General features: G+C 38.7%; 1 protein-coding gene across 1 annotated transcript; it reads left to right on the forward strand.

The window, feature by feature from the left end:
- The first annotated feature begins 5,785 nt into the window (after window positions 1-5,785).
- Window positions 5,786-6,240, forward strand: LOC109024698 (high mobility group protein HMG-I/HMG-Y-like). Its single transcript, XM_019019053.4, has one exon. The coding sequence runs from the start codon at window positions 5,812-5,814 to the stop codon at window positions 6,133-6,135; it is 324 nt and encodes a 107-aa protein (XP_018874598.1). The 5' UTR covers window positions 5,786-5,811; the 3' UTR covers window positions 6,136-6,240.
- Window positions 6,241-18,096: the final 11,856 nt, after the last annotated feature.

The raw sequence follows: 18,096 nt of genomic DNA on the forward strand, positions 1-18,096 counted from the left end.
TATAAATGAGCACATTTCCAATTTTAATAAATCATGGTACCATTATTTTTATAAACGTAGTTCAAATTAATTATATTTATAGATGTTTTCCAAATACTACCAGACACAAAGAAGGCACCTATAAAATGACAGGTTTAGACAGGACTAATCAACGAATCATTTGTAATTTAGAAACTTGCATTAGGGATCACATTCTTTTTGCAGAGACCACTCAAATCCTCTTCATTCTTTCATACTGTATTAACACAGATCAGACCTAACTGACTCTTAAGGAACAAATGAGCAGTTGTGTTCTACAACCAACAAATTTCCAATAAAGGAAGTCCAATTAAAAACTCATTTCTTTAATTGTGCAGAGATGTAATCAAGCTTAAAGAGAGGCAGAAAAACAAGATGTATGCAGTTTATTTAGAAGAATGGGCATATTAATTCTTAACTTTAATAATTTTAAAATAATGTCTATGGTTCCAAAATGCGCATTTAATTTCTTCTCTGTTCTCTTCAGGATTAACAAGTAAAATAAAGCCACCATGCCAGTATATTGGGAATAACTGAAATTCAAAATATGAATTAAGGTTTCAAAGCAGGCAGGTATACAGCTAAAAGCAATACTTTAAGTTCCATATTTTCAAAATGGTTGAAAAGCATATACAGGAAAGGTATATATTATCTTCATGTTTCACAGGTTAGGATATCTGAATCCTAAAGCAATTGTAGAATTTTCTACAATTCTTCAGGGAGATTACATCCAAGTGAAATCACAGTCACTGTTTATTTAATTCAATTGAACTCTATATCTTTGACTAAACTAACTTTTCCATTTTTTTTTAACAAGAAACTAGTTTGATTTTCACCAGAATTATAAGATTCTTAATTTATTGCAAGGGTTCTACTTTATATTAACATAATTCAACTCAATGGTCAGGGGAGTCAGTTGTATCCATTTTGCAATAAATATTTCGAGAACTAAACTAAACTAAAAATATCCAGCATATTAATGCACCAAGTAATATTCTATGTACTATTCTATCTCTTATAAACATTTCAATAAAAGACAATTAAATTGAGTTTCCAGTGAAAACATGCATTATGTATGTATCCAAGCTAATTCAATCAGCAAAAAATCTATTAAGCTTACTTTATTTAATGATATTACTGTGCTACTTTATACAACCAAGAATAGGAAATAAACATGACTTATCATATTTAAAAATGCAAGTTCTGACTCCTTAAGAAAGTCTTTTAAATTATTGCATGCTAATTTAAAAAGATATTTTCTAAAACGTTAATGTTTATAATTAATCAAAATACCTCAATCAATTTTTGTTGGGGGGGCTGGGAGTTTAAAATGTGTAGAAAAAAATACATTATATCATTTATCTGAATCCTAAAAGTAGCTATTTGCTTGTATATCCAATTCACTTAGAAAAAGCGAGAAACGGCAATACTTCAGAAGTACCAGTTTTGAGCTTTATAAAAATTTTCCCAAATAAAAGTCAAATTATTTTCCTGTCATCTAATATCATATAATTAATCTTCACTTACAACTCAAGGCATGAGATGACTATGTAGACATTTATCCTATTTTCTTTATCTTTACTGCCACAAAACATTTGAAAATAATATTCATTTGTCTTATTTCCAGTCATGAAAAACTTAATTTAATTATCACAGGTGAACTTAATTACTTCAAGAGTACTATAAAATATTAAGAATTAGAAAAGTGAAAAATATAGTTTATCTGCTCCCTCACAAAACTAGTGTTTGATATTCAGATCTTTATAAATCTATACTCTTGACAAAATAAAATTAAGAAAGTATATTGGTTTTAAAATATAAAAAAATAAAATCACAGTTTCTCAAAAAAAGAAAGGGTATCTGGAAATTCTAAGTAACTTCTACTCTTTTTTGTTGGTTGGTTCGTTTTTTACACCATAAATATGTGGACAAAAAAGTCAAATTCTGTAAAATATTTGAAGAGATTTATTCTGAGCCAAATATGAATGACCATGACCCATGACACAGCCCTCAGGAGGTCCTGAGAACATGTGTCCAAGGCGGTTGGGGTGCAGCTTGGTTTTATACATTTTAGGGAGGCATGGGACATCAATCAAATACATTTAAGAAATACATTGGTCAGGCTGGGTGCGGTGGTTTAAAATACATTGGTGGCCGGGTGCAGTGGCTCACGCCTGTAATCCCAGCACTTTGGGAGGCCAAGGAAGGTGGACCACCTGAGGTCAAGAGTTCAAGACCAGCCTGGCCAACGTGGCGAAACCCCATCTCTACTAAAAATACAAAAAAATGAGCTGGCTGTGGTGGTGGGCACCTGTAATCCCAGCCACTCAGGAGGCTGGGGCAGGAGAATCGCTTGAACCTGGGAGGCAGAGGTCACAGTGAGCAGAGATCGCGCCATTGCACTCTAGCCTGGATGACAAGAGCAAGACTCTGTCTCAAAAAAAAAAAAAAATGCATTGGTTTGGTCCAGAAAAGCAGAACAATTCCAAGGGGTAAGGGCTTCCAGGCTATAGGTACATTTAAACATTTTCTGGTTGACAATTGGTTAAGTTTGTCTAAAGACCTGCGATCAAACAGAAATGAATGTCTGTGTTAAGATAAGAGGTGTGCAGACCAAAGTTTTATCAAGTAGATGAAGCATTTAGCTAGCAGGCTTCAGAGAGAACACGTTGCAAAATGTTTCTTATCAGATTTAAAGTCTGTGTTGATGTTAATGGCAGAGAGGTATAATGAGCCACCAACCCCCACTTCCCATCATGGCCAGAAACAGTCTCACAGGTTAAATATTAAGAGCCCTGGCTGAGTAGAAGTCCATTCAGATGGTTGGGGAGCCTTAGATTTTTATTTTTGGTTTACAAATATATACAATTTTTATTTGTCAGTTTTAAAACAAGAAAGTTCTTTCCCTTCTCGGACTTCATTTTTTTCCTCTGTAAAATGAAGGGGGTCAGACTATTTCAGTTATTTGCCACCTTTTTTAATAGAAGAAGCCTTCTGTCAAGCAGTCTTTAGCAACATCTCAAATAAAACAGTTAAAAGTAGTCTTTGATCAAAATGGTTTTTTTGTTTGTTTGTTTTTTGTTTTGTTTTGTTTTTTTTGAGACAGAGTCTCCCTCTGTCGCCCAGGCTGGAGTGCAGTGGTGCCATCTCGGCTCACTGCAAGCTCTGCCTCCCAGGTTCATGCCATTCTCCTGCCTCAGCCTCCCGAGTAGCTGGGACTACATGCGCCCGCCACCACACCCGGCTAATTTTTTGTATTTTTAGTAGAGACGGTGTTTCACCGTATTAGCCAGGATGGTCTCGATCTCCTGACCTGCTGATCCGCCTGCCTCAGCCTCCCAAAGTGCTGGGATTACAGGCATGAGCCACCACGCCCGGCCTGATCAAAATGTTTTTAAGAAAATGTTATGTAATTGCTGTATAACGGGATATATTTACTATACAAATCAGGACAGAGGTTGCCTTAAAATTTTTTTTAAATTTCAATAGTTTTTGGGGACAGGTGGTATTTGGTTACATGGATAAGCTCTTTAGTGGTGATTTCTGAGATTTTTGTGCACTCATCACCCGAGCTGTGTACACCGTACCCAACATGTAGTCCTCCCACCCTTGCCCCCACTCCTCAAAATCCATTGTATCATTCTTACACCTTTATGTCCTCAATTAACTTCTAGGCTTAATCGTTTGTTAAACAATCCAGTAGTAAAGATATACATCTTACCAGAAATGTCTGAGAAGCATCATATGTTACTATCTTTAAAAGTGTGAAAGCAACTAGAGGAGGAGAAAATACAGTAAACTTTAGCTCAATTAAGTTTAAGGTTACAGTGGAGAAATGGGAAATTATTAATATACTGGGCTTTTCTACTGACTTTTTTCTACTACATCCATTTAATTGCAGAATAAAAAATTAAGATTCAAAATTTTCATAAGAGTTTACAATGTAGTAGACAAACAACAAATAAATGTTAAATGATGTAATGAACATAAAGCAAGTAGATTTAAAGAATTTTAGTTGTACAAGAAAATGCATATAGTATATTCAATTGAGGATAGTATAAACTCAGTGCATCATCATATATGTTTACACTGGATGACTATCCTTTAGAAGGTTTCCCATCTGCCTTTCTAACATTCTTAACACTGTTCACTTGCCTTTCCTTTCCATATCCTTAAAGATCCTTGGCTCAACCCTCATCTCAATAGATACCCTGGTATTTCTCAACTATACTGTTGTTTCTCTTTAGCTAAGTGTAGAATCTCTCCAAATTAACCTTTTAACATATATTGTCGCCATAGTCATTTCCCAAACCAGTTTGATTCATCCTCTTGAGGAGGTCTTGTGTACATACTGATAATATGGTAAAATATAAAATGTGATCAAAATGTTGTCCAAAGATCATTTTTTTAAAAATACGAATACTTTGGGAGGCTAAAGTGGGAGGATTACAAGGTCAGGAGTTCAAGACCAGCCTGGCCAATATGGTGAAACCCCTTCTCTACTAAAAATACAAAAAAAAATTAGCCGGGCATGGTGGCGGGCCCCTGTAGTCCCAGCTACTCAGGAGGCTGAGGCAGGAGAATTGCTTGGAAAAGAGAGGCAAAGGTTGCAGTGAGCCGAGATTGCGCCACTGCACTCCAGCCTGGCTGACAGAGCAACACTCCGTCTCAAAAAAAAAAAAAAAAAAAAATGAATACTCCTTATCTCACTTTGACTATAAAATAGCACATATAATACATTTTTAGCAAGATGCCATCAAATGAATAAAAAGTCTTTATTTTAAAATATACTAAAATTTAAAAGAGCACCACTCTACGAAAGCAACTTTTCCAGGTCTGCTACACTACTGAGCTCATATTTTGGTTTTGATTTAGGACATTTTTTTTCGTCTGTATTGCATTCCTTTGTAAAAATGTCCTGTAAGAGGAATGTCTGTGTTTCGTAAGTCAGTTAAGCTCACCTATACATGAATATCTCTTTCACATTATAAAATAAAGGTCTCTCATTTCTCTGACTATTGTTTAATCGCAAAACCTATTTTAATTATGTAGATATTGCAATGTGATTTTTATTCAACTATCTTGTTGTAATGATCAGGGAGATGTACCACCTGGTTCTCCTTCAAGGAAGAACTCGTTGCACTAGTTGCTCTGTCTTTTCAGGTATTGTTCCAGCTGCCTCCCTCAAGGTCATGCCCATTTCTGGCATCCCAGATCCAATGGCTGCTCCAAATGCAGGCATTAAGGTCCAACCTTCTGGCCCGTAAGGGACAATTCTGAAGAAACAGTATAGTTCCAGAATTTCCCCCATGAGATGAATTGAGACTCGATAGACCTGCCTCAGAACCGGAAATTTTTCTCTTCCCAAGCCTGCTTTGTTTTCGTCCCTTCCATGGGTTTTGATCCTGCAAACTAAACTTTGTCTCAGAGTCTGCTTCCACAATTGTTGTACAAGTAAAATAATTTTTTTTTAAGTCGTCACATTGCAGCTGAATACCTGTCAATAATTGTATAGGTATTTTTAAATTTCACAGTAGTTGTCTGCACCCAACAAGGCAGATGTTTTCTAGAAATGACTGGAGCAAAAACTTCAATTGATGTTGCCTTATGTGAAAAATTTTCAGATTAATTTGATTAGGGTACTATAATAATGTAGTCAAGTGGCTTTAAAAAAAATAGTGCACTAGTCTCCTTTAATTGAGACTCTGGGCCGGGGCTATTTCTGGCGCTGGCACGGCTCCAAGAAGGCTATCCTAGCCATCACTTTTCCACCTACTTCTTAGAGAAGGGAAGATGAGCGAGTCGATCTCGAAGTCCAGCCAGCCCTTGGCCTCCAAGCAGGAAAAGGATGGCACTGAGAAGCGGAGCTGGGGCAGGCCGCGCAAGCAGCCTCTGGTGAGTCCCAGGACAGCGCTGGGAGGGAGTCAGAAGGAGCCCAGTGAAGTGCCAAAACCTAAGAGACCTCAGGGCCGACCAAATGGAAGGAAAAACAAGGACGCTGCCAAGACCTGGAAAACCACCACAACTCCAGGAAGGAAACCAAGGGGCAGACCCAAAAAACTGGAGAAGGAGGAAGAGGAGGGCATCTCACAGGAGTCCTCGGAGGAGGAGCAGTGACCGTGCGTGCGTGTCGCCTGCTCCTCACTGGAGGAGCAGCTTCCTTTTGGGACTGGACAGCTTTGCTCCGCTCCCACCGCCCCCGTCCCTTCCCCAGGCCCACCATCACCACCGCCTCCAGCCGCCACCCCTGTCTTCCACCTGCGACTTCACCACCACACTACACAGCACACCAGCAGCTTCAGGGCGCCCATGGGCTAAGTGGGGAGCAGTTTTCCCCTGGCCTCAGTTCCCAGCTCCCCCCGCCCACCCACGCATACACATGTGCCCTCCTGGACAAGGCTAACGTTCCACTTAGCCGCACCCGGCACTTACTGCGTCCCCACTCCTTTGGTGGTGGGGACATTGCTCTTTGGGCTTTTGGTTTGGGGGCGCCCTCTCTGCTCCTCCATTGTTCCCTCTGGCTTCCCACAGTGGGGCCTGGGAGGGTTCCGCTGGCCTTAAAAGGGGCCCAAGCCCCATCTCATCCTGGCCCGCCCTACTCCACTGCCCTGGCAGCAGCAGGTGTGGCCAATGGAGGGGGCTGCTGGCCCCCAGGATTCTACCAGCCAAACTGTCTCTGTCACCACGTGGGGCTCACATCTTTCATCCTTCCCCACCTTCCCTAGTCCCTGCACTAGGTTGGATAGCCCCCTTTGGCTACAGGAAGGCAGGAGGGGTGTGAGCCCCCTACTCCCTCTTTGCAGTGGCCCCAGCCCCCTTGCCCTCCACCTGGGATCTGAGTACTTATTGCAGTGATAGAAATGCAGTCACTTATTGTCCAGGTGAGGCCCACAAGCCCTGTGGCCGCCACCTGAGGTGGGCTGGGGCTGCTCCCCCACCCCTACTTGCTTCTGCTACTCCACCATTTGCCCCTCCTCAGATGGGGCACCAATAACAAGGAGCTCACCCTGCTGGCTCCAAACCCTCCTGCTCCTCCCTGCCCCCCAAGGTTCTGGTTCCATTTTTGCTCTGTTCACAAACTACCTCTGGACAGTTGTGTTGTTTTTTGTTCAATGTTCCATTTTTCGACATCTGTCATTGCTGCTGCTACCAGTGCCAAATGTTCATCCTCATTGCCTCCTGTTCTGCCCATGATCCCCTCCCCCAAGATACTCTTCGTGGAGAAGAGGGGCTGGAGCATGGCTGGCTGGGTGACCAACTACCCCAGTCCCAGGGAAGGTGGGGCCCTGCCCCTAGGATGCTGCAGCAGAGCTGGCAAGGGGGCCCGAATTGACCAAAAAGGGCGTAGAGGCCACCTCCTCCCCCTGTTCTGTTGAGGAGGGGTAGCCATGATTTGTCCCAGCCTGGGGCTCTCCCTCTGGTTTCCTATTTGCAGTTACTTGAATTAAAAAACAACTATATCCTTTTCTGGAAAAAAATAGTGCACTAATAAATAATAGATGAATAATTATGGAACATCTAGTCTCTTGTTCACAATGAATTGTGCAGACAAAAACTGCATCAACCCTATCTTTGTGGGATACTAGGTTACATGCATTGAAACAAGAATTTTGAACTATTTTGTCTCAAGAAACTACTGTAGAGTTAATTTGTTTTCTTTACTTTTTACAAAATGTACTAATTATGAATAAACATTTAAAATTTATCCCCAAACAGTATTTAATTAAATATTTAAATTGCTTGCTATTCAGCAGGAAATTTTTAAAGGAAACACATTTTTAAAGCTAAACAGACTGAAAATCAACTCACCTTAGATCCATTAGCAAATTGAGGTCACAGGGCAAACTGTAGTTCTTAAAATTAGAGAGAAAGATAAATACAGATTAATTCTAGTTTACCAGGAGCAAAAGCCACAGCTGAAGACTGGTAGAGTAATTGAATAATTGCTGTAGACTCAGTGGGGACATTTGAGAGATGAAAAACTCCTAGGAAGTCAGCCTTTGGGGTCCTCCATACTGAATTTTATGACAAGGTTTCATGGGTGAAGATCAGAGAAAAATCTTCTTATGCATCCCTCAGGGGGAAGGGAAAAGTAACCATTTTGAAATACCCCCAGAGTGTCTGTTCTCATTAACAAAGGACTGCCCTAAAGGGAAACTATTTTTACCAGAGCTTATCCAGTGTGGGTTTTAACAGAGTCTAACTGATGTGGGGGAAGAGAGATACTCAACTCTAACTCCCTCTAACCTGCTATATGAGGGAAGGAAAATATACAAATCCAGTGCACTCTAATGTTCCTGTATTATATAAAGAAGCTCAGAAACAGTTAATAAGGTCACAGCCCAGGGACCCACAGACCCATTAAAACACTGAGACCTAAATAGTAAGAATATATTAATAGAATGCTTCTCCTGTGCCCCCATACTACCACATCAACAGGGTTCCTGTATAATAAAAGGGCATTACAGCTGAAAAGAATTCTAAGGCTTATAGTCTATTTAAGAAATCTCTAGGAAAACCCAAATACCACAGAGGAGATGAAAATAAAGACACTAGAGAAAATTTTAGCCTCTGATGTCTACAGCTGTAGGAAACAGTTAACACAACCTAACACATAGATAAATCTAACACCTCACACAAAAGACCTATTTACCTCAGTTCCTTTTGTTACAGGTAGTTAGGCATGAGTGGGACAAGAGAGGGCTCTCCCCTCACCACCCACTAGAAATGTGTGGTGATGGTTTGGCAATTATCGGATTGCCTGTTTAAAAGTGATAAGTTGGCAGCCAGCACCAAGGAGAGGCCAGTTCCTCATGGCCCACACCTGTTAACATTTAAGTATTAATTAAAGGCAGGCCCCAGGTAGAAGCAACTTCCTGGGCATGCACATTAAGAGACAAAAATGGCGCAGTATGCTCTTCCAGGTACACACTACTGGAAAAAGGAAGAAAGCCTCAGATGGGCATGCATATAACTTCCTAAACACACTGCACATGCTCAATTCCAAAGGGTAAGGAGGGCACCATGCATGTGGAAAACCCACCCTAAGAAAAGAATCATAGGAAAGAGGCAAGCCTATAAAGTCCCTGAATCAAGGTTAAAGGCCCCCTGTTTTTTCCCTCTTTGACCTTCAGGTGCCCACTTGGGTCTCTTCCACAGGTTCTTTCCTTTCTTTCCTATTCTAAAGCTTTTTAAATAAACTTACACTCCTGCTCTGAAACTTACCTTGGTTTCCTTTTCTGCTTTATTTCCCTCGGTCAAATTTTTTCTTCTGAGGAGGCAAGAATTGAAGTTGCTGCAGATGCATGTGGACTTGCCACCGGTAACTCGAGGTAGCTCACAAAAAGTGGACAACATGCAAGAACAGATGTATAATGTAAGCAGAGAGATGAAAACTCTAAGAAACAACCAAAGGAAATGCTAGTAATCAAAACCACTGATGCAAAAATGAAGAATGTCTTTGATGGGCTTATTGGTAGAGCACAAAGAAAAGAAAGTGAATTTGAGGGTATGTCAATGGAAATTTTCATAACAGAAATGCAAGGAGAAAAAATAATGAAAAATTGAGCTGTAAAATATGAAATCTAAGAACTGTGGGACAATTACAAATGATGTAACTTACATGTAATGAAAATACCAGAAGGAGAAGAAAGAGAGAAAGGAACAGTTTCTTCTTTTTGGGAAGAAGAAAACATTTTTAGAATAGATAGGGATAATCCAGTGTCTGTTATTCTATTTTTGTCTTCAAACTTGCTGTAGAAGACTCATCTCCAAGACCCTAGAAGTTGCTGACCCACAGAAAAAAGGGACCTCTCATTCTGAATTTGTCTTTGAAAAGCTGACCACAAAATAACTAATTTATCTGTGACATAAGAAGAAATACCCATTTTGGCTAATACGGTGAAACCCCGTCTCTACTAAAAATACAAAAAATTAGCTGGGCATGGTGGTGGGTGCCTGTAATCCCAGCTACTCAGGAGGCTGAGGCAGGAGAATGGTATAAACCCGGGAGGTAGAGCTTGCAGTGAGCTGAGATAGCGCCACTGCAGTCCGGCCTGGGCGAAAGAGCGAGACGCCATCTCAAAAAAAAAAAAAGAAGAAGAAATACACCTACCTTTTGTTAAGCCATTGTGATCTAGGGGTTGTTTGTTACAGCATGTATTCTATTTTGAATAAGAGACAAAAATAAGACATGATCCTTTTACCTGAGGTCCTTATTGTCTTAACAGTAGAGAGCTCACATACATACATTTTAGAGTTGTCTAGTATTGTCTTTCTCTTCTATAAGAGCAATTCTTCTGGAAATATAAAATTCTTAAAAGAAAAACCTTAGCCAAATTAAATTTAACAGGGTTTAATTGAGTAAAGAACAATTCATGAATTGGGCAACCTCCTGAGCCAGAGTAGGCTCTGAGACTCCAGTGCAGCCATGTGGTGGAAAAAGATTTGTGGACAGAAAAAGGAAAGTGATGAACAGAAAACAGAAGTAAGGTACAGAAACAAGCAGATTAGTTATTGCTTGTTGTTTGCCTTATTTGAACACAGTTTGAACGGTTGGCTCCTTCTGATTGACCAAAACTCAAAATTGGCATAAGAGTAGGCTACAGTCTATTTACACTTCCATTTAGGTTATAGTTCACTATGTACAGAGAAACCTTTAGGTCAAACTTAGAATATACAAGAAGAGAGCTTTATGCTAAACATGATTTAACAATTCCCCTCTTTTGGTCATCCTCTCAATTTTGAAAGATTGACGAAAACTTTAGTCACTGGTGTCACTATTACCATTGTAAATGTACTTATTTGTTCTCAAAACCCACTGGGAAATAGCAGAACAGTGGGTTTTATAAGGTGGGAATAAGGACTTCATGTTTTTTTTTTGTAAGAGTAAGGGTAGTGGGTACCTCCTTATGCTGCAGTGTCCTGTTTACAAGAGAAAAACAAAACCTGATCTGTTCTAGAATCTATCTGTTTCCTTAAAGTCTTAGTTTGATTATGTCACATTTAGCATAAGTGGCCCCATTTTGGTTTGGTCTGGTCTATTGGGGCCTACTGCAAGAGCTCAGTTGAAAGCGATGACCTCCCATAATTTTGTTTAAAATTTCCCCCTTCTGCTCAGGCTCTTACTTTGGTGAGAGTATGACCAAAATTTAGGGCCTTAACACCACTCTCAATTACCATCATTTTGGGTTTTCAGTCTTAGTACATTATTCATACTTTATGGTGCCCTCATAGTAACACATTTCTTTCAGCTGTTGTCATTCCAGTTGAAGAGACACCATTTGACATTCTAGGGGTGGCTGCATGCAAACATTTAGAGATAATACAGCACACCAAGGAGTCTACTATTATGACTATCAAGAGGATAATACCAAGAGTTTGGAGTATGCTCCTTAGCCAGGGCCCCCGTAAAGCAAACTAACTAAAATCAAATAGATCAAGGAATGAACTAGATAAAGAGTATACTCACTTTAACTAGACAGCATATTCATTAATCCCCTCAACTGAATCTCTATAATACCCATTTTATTTCTCCATGGGCAACAAGAAGTGCCAGCAACTGTACAGATACTTCTCTGTTTAGCCAGTAAGTAATCTAGAGCAATTCTGTTATTTAGCATAACTTTCACAAGAGAATTTAAAGTCTGCTTTGTAACCATAGCTTTTATAAGTAGAATCTGCTATAAAGCCTATCATGAGGAATACATTTCTAATTATTGCCTCATTTACTCCAAACCGTGAAATAAAGAACCTAACAAGTGATGCCCATCTAGAAGAGTGAAGACCTCCTATCCTTTCATGAACCTCCTTAAAGACGACATACTCTAGGATTTTGTGTGCTTGTGAAGATTTGAGAAACTGCATCAAAATTAAGCAATTAACTATGGAAATGACTTAAAATGGTCATAGTTAAAAATACAATTGACAAGGAAATTTTGTTATTTCTGTGGTCTACAATAACTTAACATAACAACCATGATTATGACTGATAGCATATATTCAGACATGGTAGAATTTTAGAAATCCCATATAATTTTTAAATGTATATTAATAACATTTATTAAAACACAACTTGAAGGTTTAACATCAATTTCTTATTTGAACACAAATATTTTACTCGTCATTAATACTACATAAAATTTTTGCTCAAAAAAGAAAACAAAATTTTACTTTTGTATTAGTGTATTATCAATACTAAAGCTGATTTTAACAAAACCTCATAAATAAATTTATCAAATCTGTCATCTTTTAACCACACAAGATTTCCATAAACCTTTTGTTTTATATTATTTTCCCCAACTTTTTTTTTTTTTGAAATGGAGTTTTGCTCTTGTTGCCCAGGCTGGAGTGCAATGGTATGATCTTGGCTCACTGCATCCTCTGCCTCCTGGGTTCAAGCAATTCTCCTGCCTCAGCCTCCCAAGTAGCTGGGATTACAGGCATGCACCACCACTCCTGGTTAATTTTGTATTTTTAACAGAGATGGGGTTTCTCCATGTTGGTCAGGCTGGTCTCGAACTCCTGACCTCAGATGTTCTCCCCGCCTCGGCCTGCGAAAGTGCTGGGATTACAGGCGTAAGCCACCTCACCTGGCCTCCCCCAACTTTTTATATTTATCATGCTTTATCTGCTTTTTATTCCTTCAATTTGAAACCTTTAAGTAACTTCTAACCAGACAAAATTTTTTAACAAACACATATTTTTATGACTTTATAACTTTTCTTATCAAAAGCATATCTTGCTTTTGTTTATACACTCTGAATACAGAATTGTTTCTTTCCTATCTAGGATCTTTAATTACATATATTAACTAGAATTTGAACTCTTAGTAGCCCTAATTTGTAGTGAAAACCTTTGTGAAAGAAAAATATCTCGGGCCCCTTCAAAAACTGCTCAGGTCAAATCTGCATCCCATTCTATTCAAAATCATCCCTGGCCTCACTGAGATAGATGCATATCTGATTGCCTCCTTTGGAAAGCCTAATCAGAAACTCAAAAGAATGCAACTGTTCCTTTGTCTTTCACCTATCTGTGACCTGGAAGCCTGCTCCCTGCTTTGAGTCTGCCTGCCTTTGCTTCAAGTTGTCCTGCCTTTCCAGGCTGAACCAATGTACTTCTTACATATATTGATTGATGTATTATGTCTCCCTACAATGTATAAAGCTACACTGTGCCCCAACCACCTTGGGCACATGTCATCAGGACTTCCTGAGGCCCTATCATGGGCACACGTCCTCAACCTTGGCAAAATAATCTTTCTACATTGAGACCTGTCTCAAATTTTCAGGGTTCACACCTAAGTAATTTGAACTATTTTACATCAATATTTGTAAATAAAAACCATTTTAAAATGTTTTAGAAAGACCGTTCTTCATATTATTGTTTATTAACAGATCTAAATATATTTAGGTTTTCTGTACCATATTGTTACCAGGGGTCCTTGTTCTTAGAGCTCCCAAGATGGTGGCAGGCTGCTTCCAAGATGGCGGCAAGCCTCTTGTTCTCTGGCTTGGGGTTCTTGGCCTCACAGATTCCAAGGAATGGAATCTTGGGCCATGCGGTGAGTATTATAGCTCTATTCAGCTCGATTAGGACAAACCCTGGGCACCTAGCCCACGCAGGAACAATGGCGAGCCTCTAGCCCGATTGGAAGTGGCAATGGGTGCCACCTTGCTGGATCAGAAGTGCAGCAGACACCCTGCCGGATCCAGAGGGGGTGGAAGTCAGCCGTGGGTCTGCGAGGGCGGCAAACAGCAGTGGCGGATGGCGAGCGAAAGCTCAGCTCAAGCCGTGACAAACACGGACCAGAAGAGTGTGCAGTTGCAAGATTTAATGGAGTGAAAACAGAGCTCCCATACAATGGGAGGGGACCCAAAGGGGGTTGCCATTGCCTGCTGGAATGCCTGGGTTTATATCCTGATCATTGTCCCTCCCCCTCTACTGTCAGGCGATAGATGATTGGCTATTTCTTTACCTTCTGTTTTTGCCTAACATTCTGTTTTTGCCTAAGAGCATTTTAGTGAGCTCTCTTTACTACCCGATTGGTCGGTTATGAGTTAATTTGCAAGCCCCATGTTTAAAGGTGGATGTGATCACCTTCCCAGCTAGGCTTAGAGATTCTTAGTCGGCCTTGGAAATCCAGCTAGTCCTGTCTCTCAATATGAAAATAACATGTCAAGGTAAATAGACTTAAACTAATGTTTAATAATTGATATTTCAGTATTTTAACTTAAAAATGACTCAGAAATTTTATAATTATCTATTACTTAATGTAACATAACATGACTTCAGGATTTTAAATTACTGAAAATAATTTTGAAAATATTACACAGGTGCCTGCCCTAATGTCTTCTCCCAGTCATCCTGGGTCTCAAGTAGCCACATGGCACCCAGGAGGATTATGAAGGTTGGGGCCTGTCTGGGTCCTGAATTTACATACCAGGTGTAGAGGTCAGGACAGAAGACAGACAGAGCTATGAAGAATATACCCGGTGGATCCAATCCCTCCCAAAATAACCAGTAGACAAGCAGGAAAAGTAGGGAAGGAGGAGAGCATATTGGGCTTGATTCTGGCTTCTAGCTGTAAAAAGTAAAGTAGAGGTTCCTCTTCAAAGAGACTTTCCTCCCCATCTAATTAGGAATAAATAGTAACTTCTCTTGGAAGCAAAATTTATTCAAAGACCTGTGTTAACATTCTTAAATATCTGCTAGCCGTAATAAAGAAGTCAAGGTACTTTATGTTCTTAGCTCCCACAATTTAGCCTAAATATTTGCCCTGGCATGCTTATACTGGTCCAAGCAAGCATTAGGTCATAGCCTGTTTCTGTTCCTTATTTGAACGTGTTTTTACCTTTCTCAGCATTCCACAAGTTACTTCCTCCTTCCTTTGTTCTCCTCTGCCTTTGCCTCTTTTAAAAAGTTCTAAGTTGCTAGCCAATCAGGACAAATACAGAATGTGAGGTCCGGTTCCAGCCAATGGAAACCGGACACAGCAGTAGGGTGGACGCATCAGGTTATAAATGACCCTGTCTCCTTTGTCCGGTGTACTCTCATGGCAAAACTGCTGGCGAGTGTACCCTTTCTGCAGAAAGTAAAAATGGCCTTGCTGAGGAAATTAAATTTATGTTCAAGTGCTATTTCTTTATGGCACCAGGGAACAAGCATTTCAAACATAGCTGCTGGTCTAGACACTAAGAACATGTTTCCAGACTTCATCATGACCACCTATCTAAACTCCTAAATCCAGAGCCTCTAACCAAAGACAGCTCACGGTCAAATAAAGCAAGTATCCAATTATATTTAACTGATAATTTTGAAACCATTCCTATTTTACTTACAATTAAAACTAGCTTTATTTACCAAATATTATCACAGACACATAACACATGTAGATATTAAAACACACAGAAGCAGATCTTATAACTTTTGTAAAGGATTTTCATTTGCCAGCTTTTAAATAGTTTTTTTTCCTCCATTCATCTATTTCATTGCTCTAAGCAATTGTTAACTAGGCAACAAATTGCATTTCTAAAGGGACAACTCTTAGCTGTCACAAAAAAAAAATATATATATATATATATGTATATTTCATAAGCACAAAGTTAAGATTTTAGGCCTAAATATTGTATCATCATTTGCTCAAACCAAGAAAAATAAAACCGTGATCAAGTAAAAGATAACTCAAGACAAGATGGCCAGAAAAGCATCTTAAACAGAGGTATGATTACGTACATTTAAAAGAATAGTAAGAGTTCCTAATGTATATAGGTAGACATCCTTAAAAATGGAGATTTCCTTTATAGACATAAATTTCTTTAACAAAAGAATTTTTAGAGCACCAATTAAATTCCAGAAAGGTGTGTATTAGTTCAATACATGGTCTTTTAAAATTAGCTACTGTTTCTTAGCTAAAATTACTGAGTTCTTGGTGGAACCCACTAAGGAATGGGGCAAAGAAATCATTGTCTACGCTTGCACTCAGCATAGATAGATATGAAAATGAAGCAAGCCTATTTTACCTGAGAGATTACTTTTCATACGCACTTTATCTAGGATAGCTTTCTTTCCATTTTCAGCACAGGATAGTAACTAAGCCAAAAGGTTAGCAGATTTAATTTTTCTTATCAGTTAGTCACTTAATCTGTTTATTTGCCTTTTATAAAGAGTATTTAAATAATAAAAGACTTTGCAGCTTTTTTAGCCAGTGATTTTTTCCCTACCTAAGCATGAGCATACAAGAAAGAAGAAACAAAGGGGGTAGAACACAAAAATCCCTGTGAATTTCCAAAAGCCAAAGTTTACACCCCTTGTAATATTGCCATTGACTACAGGTTTCTTTCTGACTCAGACTTATAAGAGGCCTCTAACTGGAACCAAGACACTTACTTATCAGATCCAATCTGATCCTGGACCCAGTCCAGTTTCAATTGCAACTTCCAAACCCAATTTAAATCCAAAATTTGCTCAAAGAAATTTGGAGAGCTCAAAACACAAATCTGTGGAGCTCTGGAATCCAAGAGAGAACTTACCACAATCCGCAGTTGCTGTAAAAGAGCAGTGGACACAATGGGCCCAGCAGGTACCTTGCTTGGTCACTTGGTGATCTTGGAGGTTGCTAGAAACTCTGCTTTAGATCCCACATCTGACACCATCTGTTAAAAAAATCTTGGCTGAATTAAATGTAACACAGTTTAATTGAGCAAAGAACAATTCACAAATCAAGCAGCCTCCTAAGCCAGAGTAGGCTCAGAGGCTCCAGTGCAGACACATGGTGGAATAAGATTTATGAACAGAAAAAGGAAAGTGATGTACGGAAAATGAAAGTGAGGTACAGAAAGAGCCAGATAGGTTACAGCTCGCGTCTGCCTTATTTCAACATGGTTTGAACAATTGGCCACGTTTGTTTGTCCAAAACTCGGTGATTGGCACAAGAGTAGGCTACAGTCTGTTTATACTTCCATTTAGGTTATAGTTCACAATGTACAGAGAAACCTTTAGGCGAAACCTAAAATATGTAAGGAAGCAGCTTTAGGCTAAACTTGATTTAACGTATATAACATAGAACATAACACTTCTGTATTGCTTCTTTCATTAAATTATCTGTCTTCCTCTCTAAATATTTTAAGATACTTCAGCCATACCTTGGATCATCGGTACCTAGTAGAACTCCTGGTGCCTGATAGGCACTCAATACATATTTGATGAATAAATAAATGAATGTGTTCTACGTGGAATCTAAATCTGTCAAACAAAAAAAGCACTTGACAAACCTCTAAGAATGATAGTGATGTATTAACACTTAGAAGACATTTCTGGTGAAATTTCTAAATTCTTATGTGTTGCATGTAACTTTATTTTTTTAAATTAAGACACATAACAATATAAAATTCAGTTGTATTCCCTTTTCCCATTAATACCTTTATCTCATCTTATCTGAATATTCAGAAACATGCCTTTCAAATTCCACATATGGAGGAAGCTAGTCAAAAGTTAAAACTGAGTTATTTTTTGAAGGAGGAAGCATGCATATAAATCTAGAACATATAACTATGTCCTGCATATTCTTAGAGGTACAAATTTAAATCACTGATTTCATATTCCAAGTATATGTACTAACAATTTATCAAATGACAAAATAGATAACTCAATATAAAAAGGACATTTCTAAATCTATGCTTCTGTCATTATGTATCCTAAAACTTTACTTTAGTCATTAATATAAAATTATGAGTACCATCATCTTTTTTTAAAAGTAAACTGATTGTGAAATTATATATTGAAGTGTTGCAGAAAATGTTCCTGTTTTCTTCTAATGTTTAATGAATATTAGCAGCATAAAAGAAACTATATACTTGCATCCCTTCTAATTTCATCTATTTAAAAAAAACAGAAACCTAAGAGATGAAATTAACAGAATTCAATATCAAGTAACTTATCTATTCATATCATAAACTTGATAGTTCAATGAGTAAATTATAGAAGATAGATTAATAGAGTAAAATATCAGGAATTCCATGGCAAATCAAAGAGGACAGAAAGTAATTGGTCAAGATTACAACCCAAAGTCGAATGATTTTA

The sequence above is a fragment of the Gorilla gorilla genome, chromosome X, assembly GCF_029281585.2.
Source record: "Gorilla gorilla gorilla isolate KB3781 chromosome X, NHGRI_mGorGor1-v2.1_pri, whole genome shotgun sequence".
NCBI classification, from domain to species: Eukaryota; Metazoa; Chordata; class Mammalia; order Primates; family Hominidae; genus Gorilla; species Gorilla gorilla.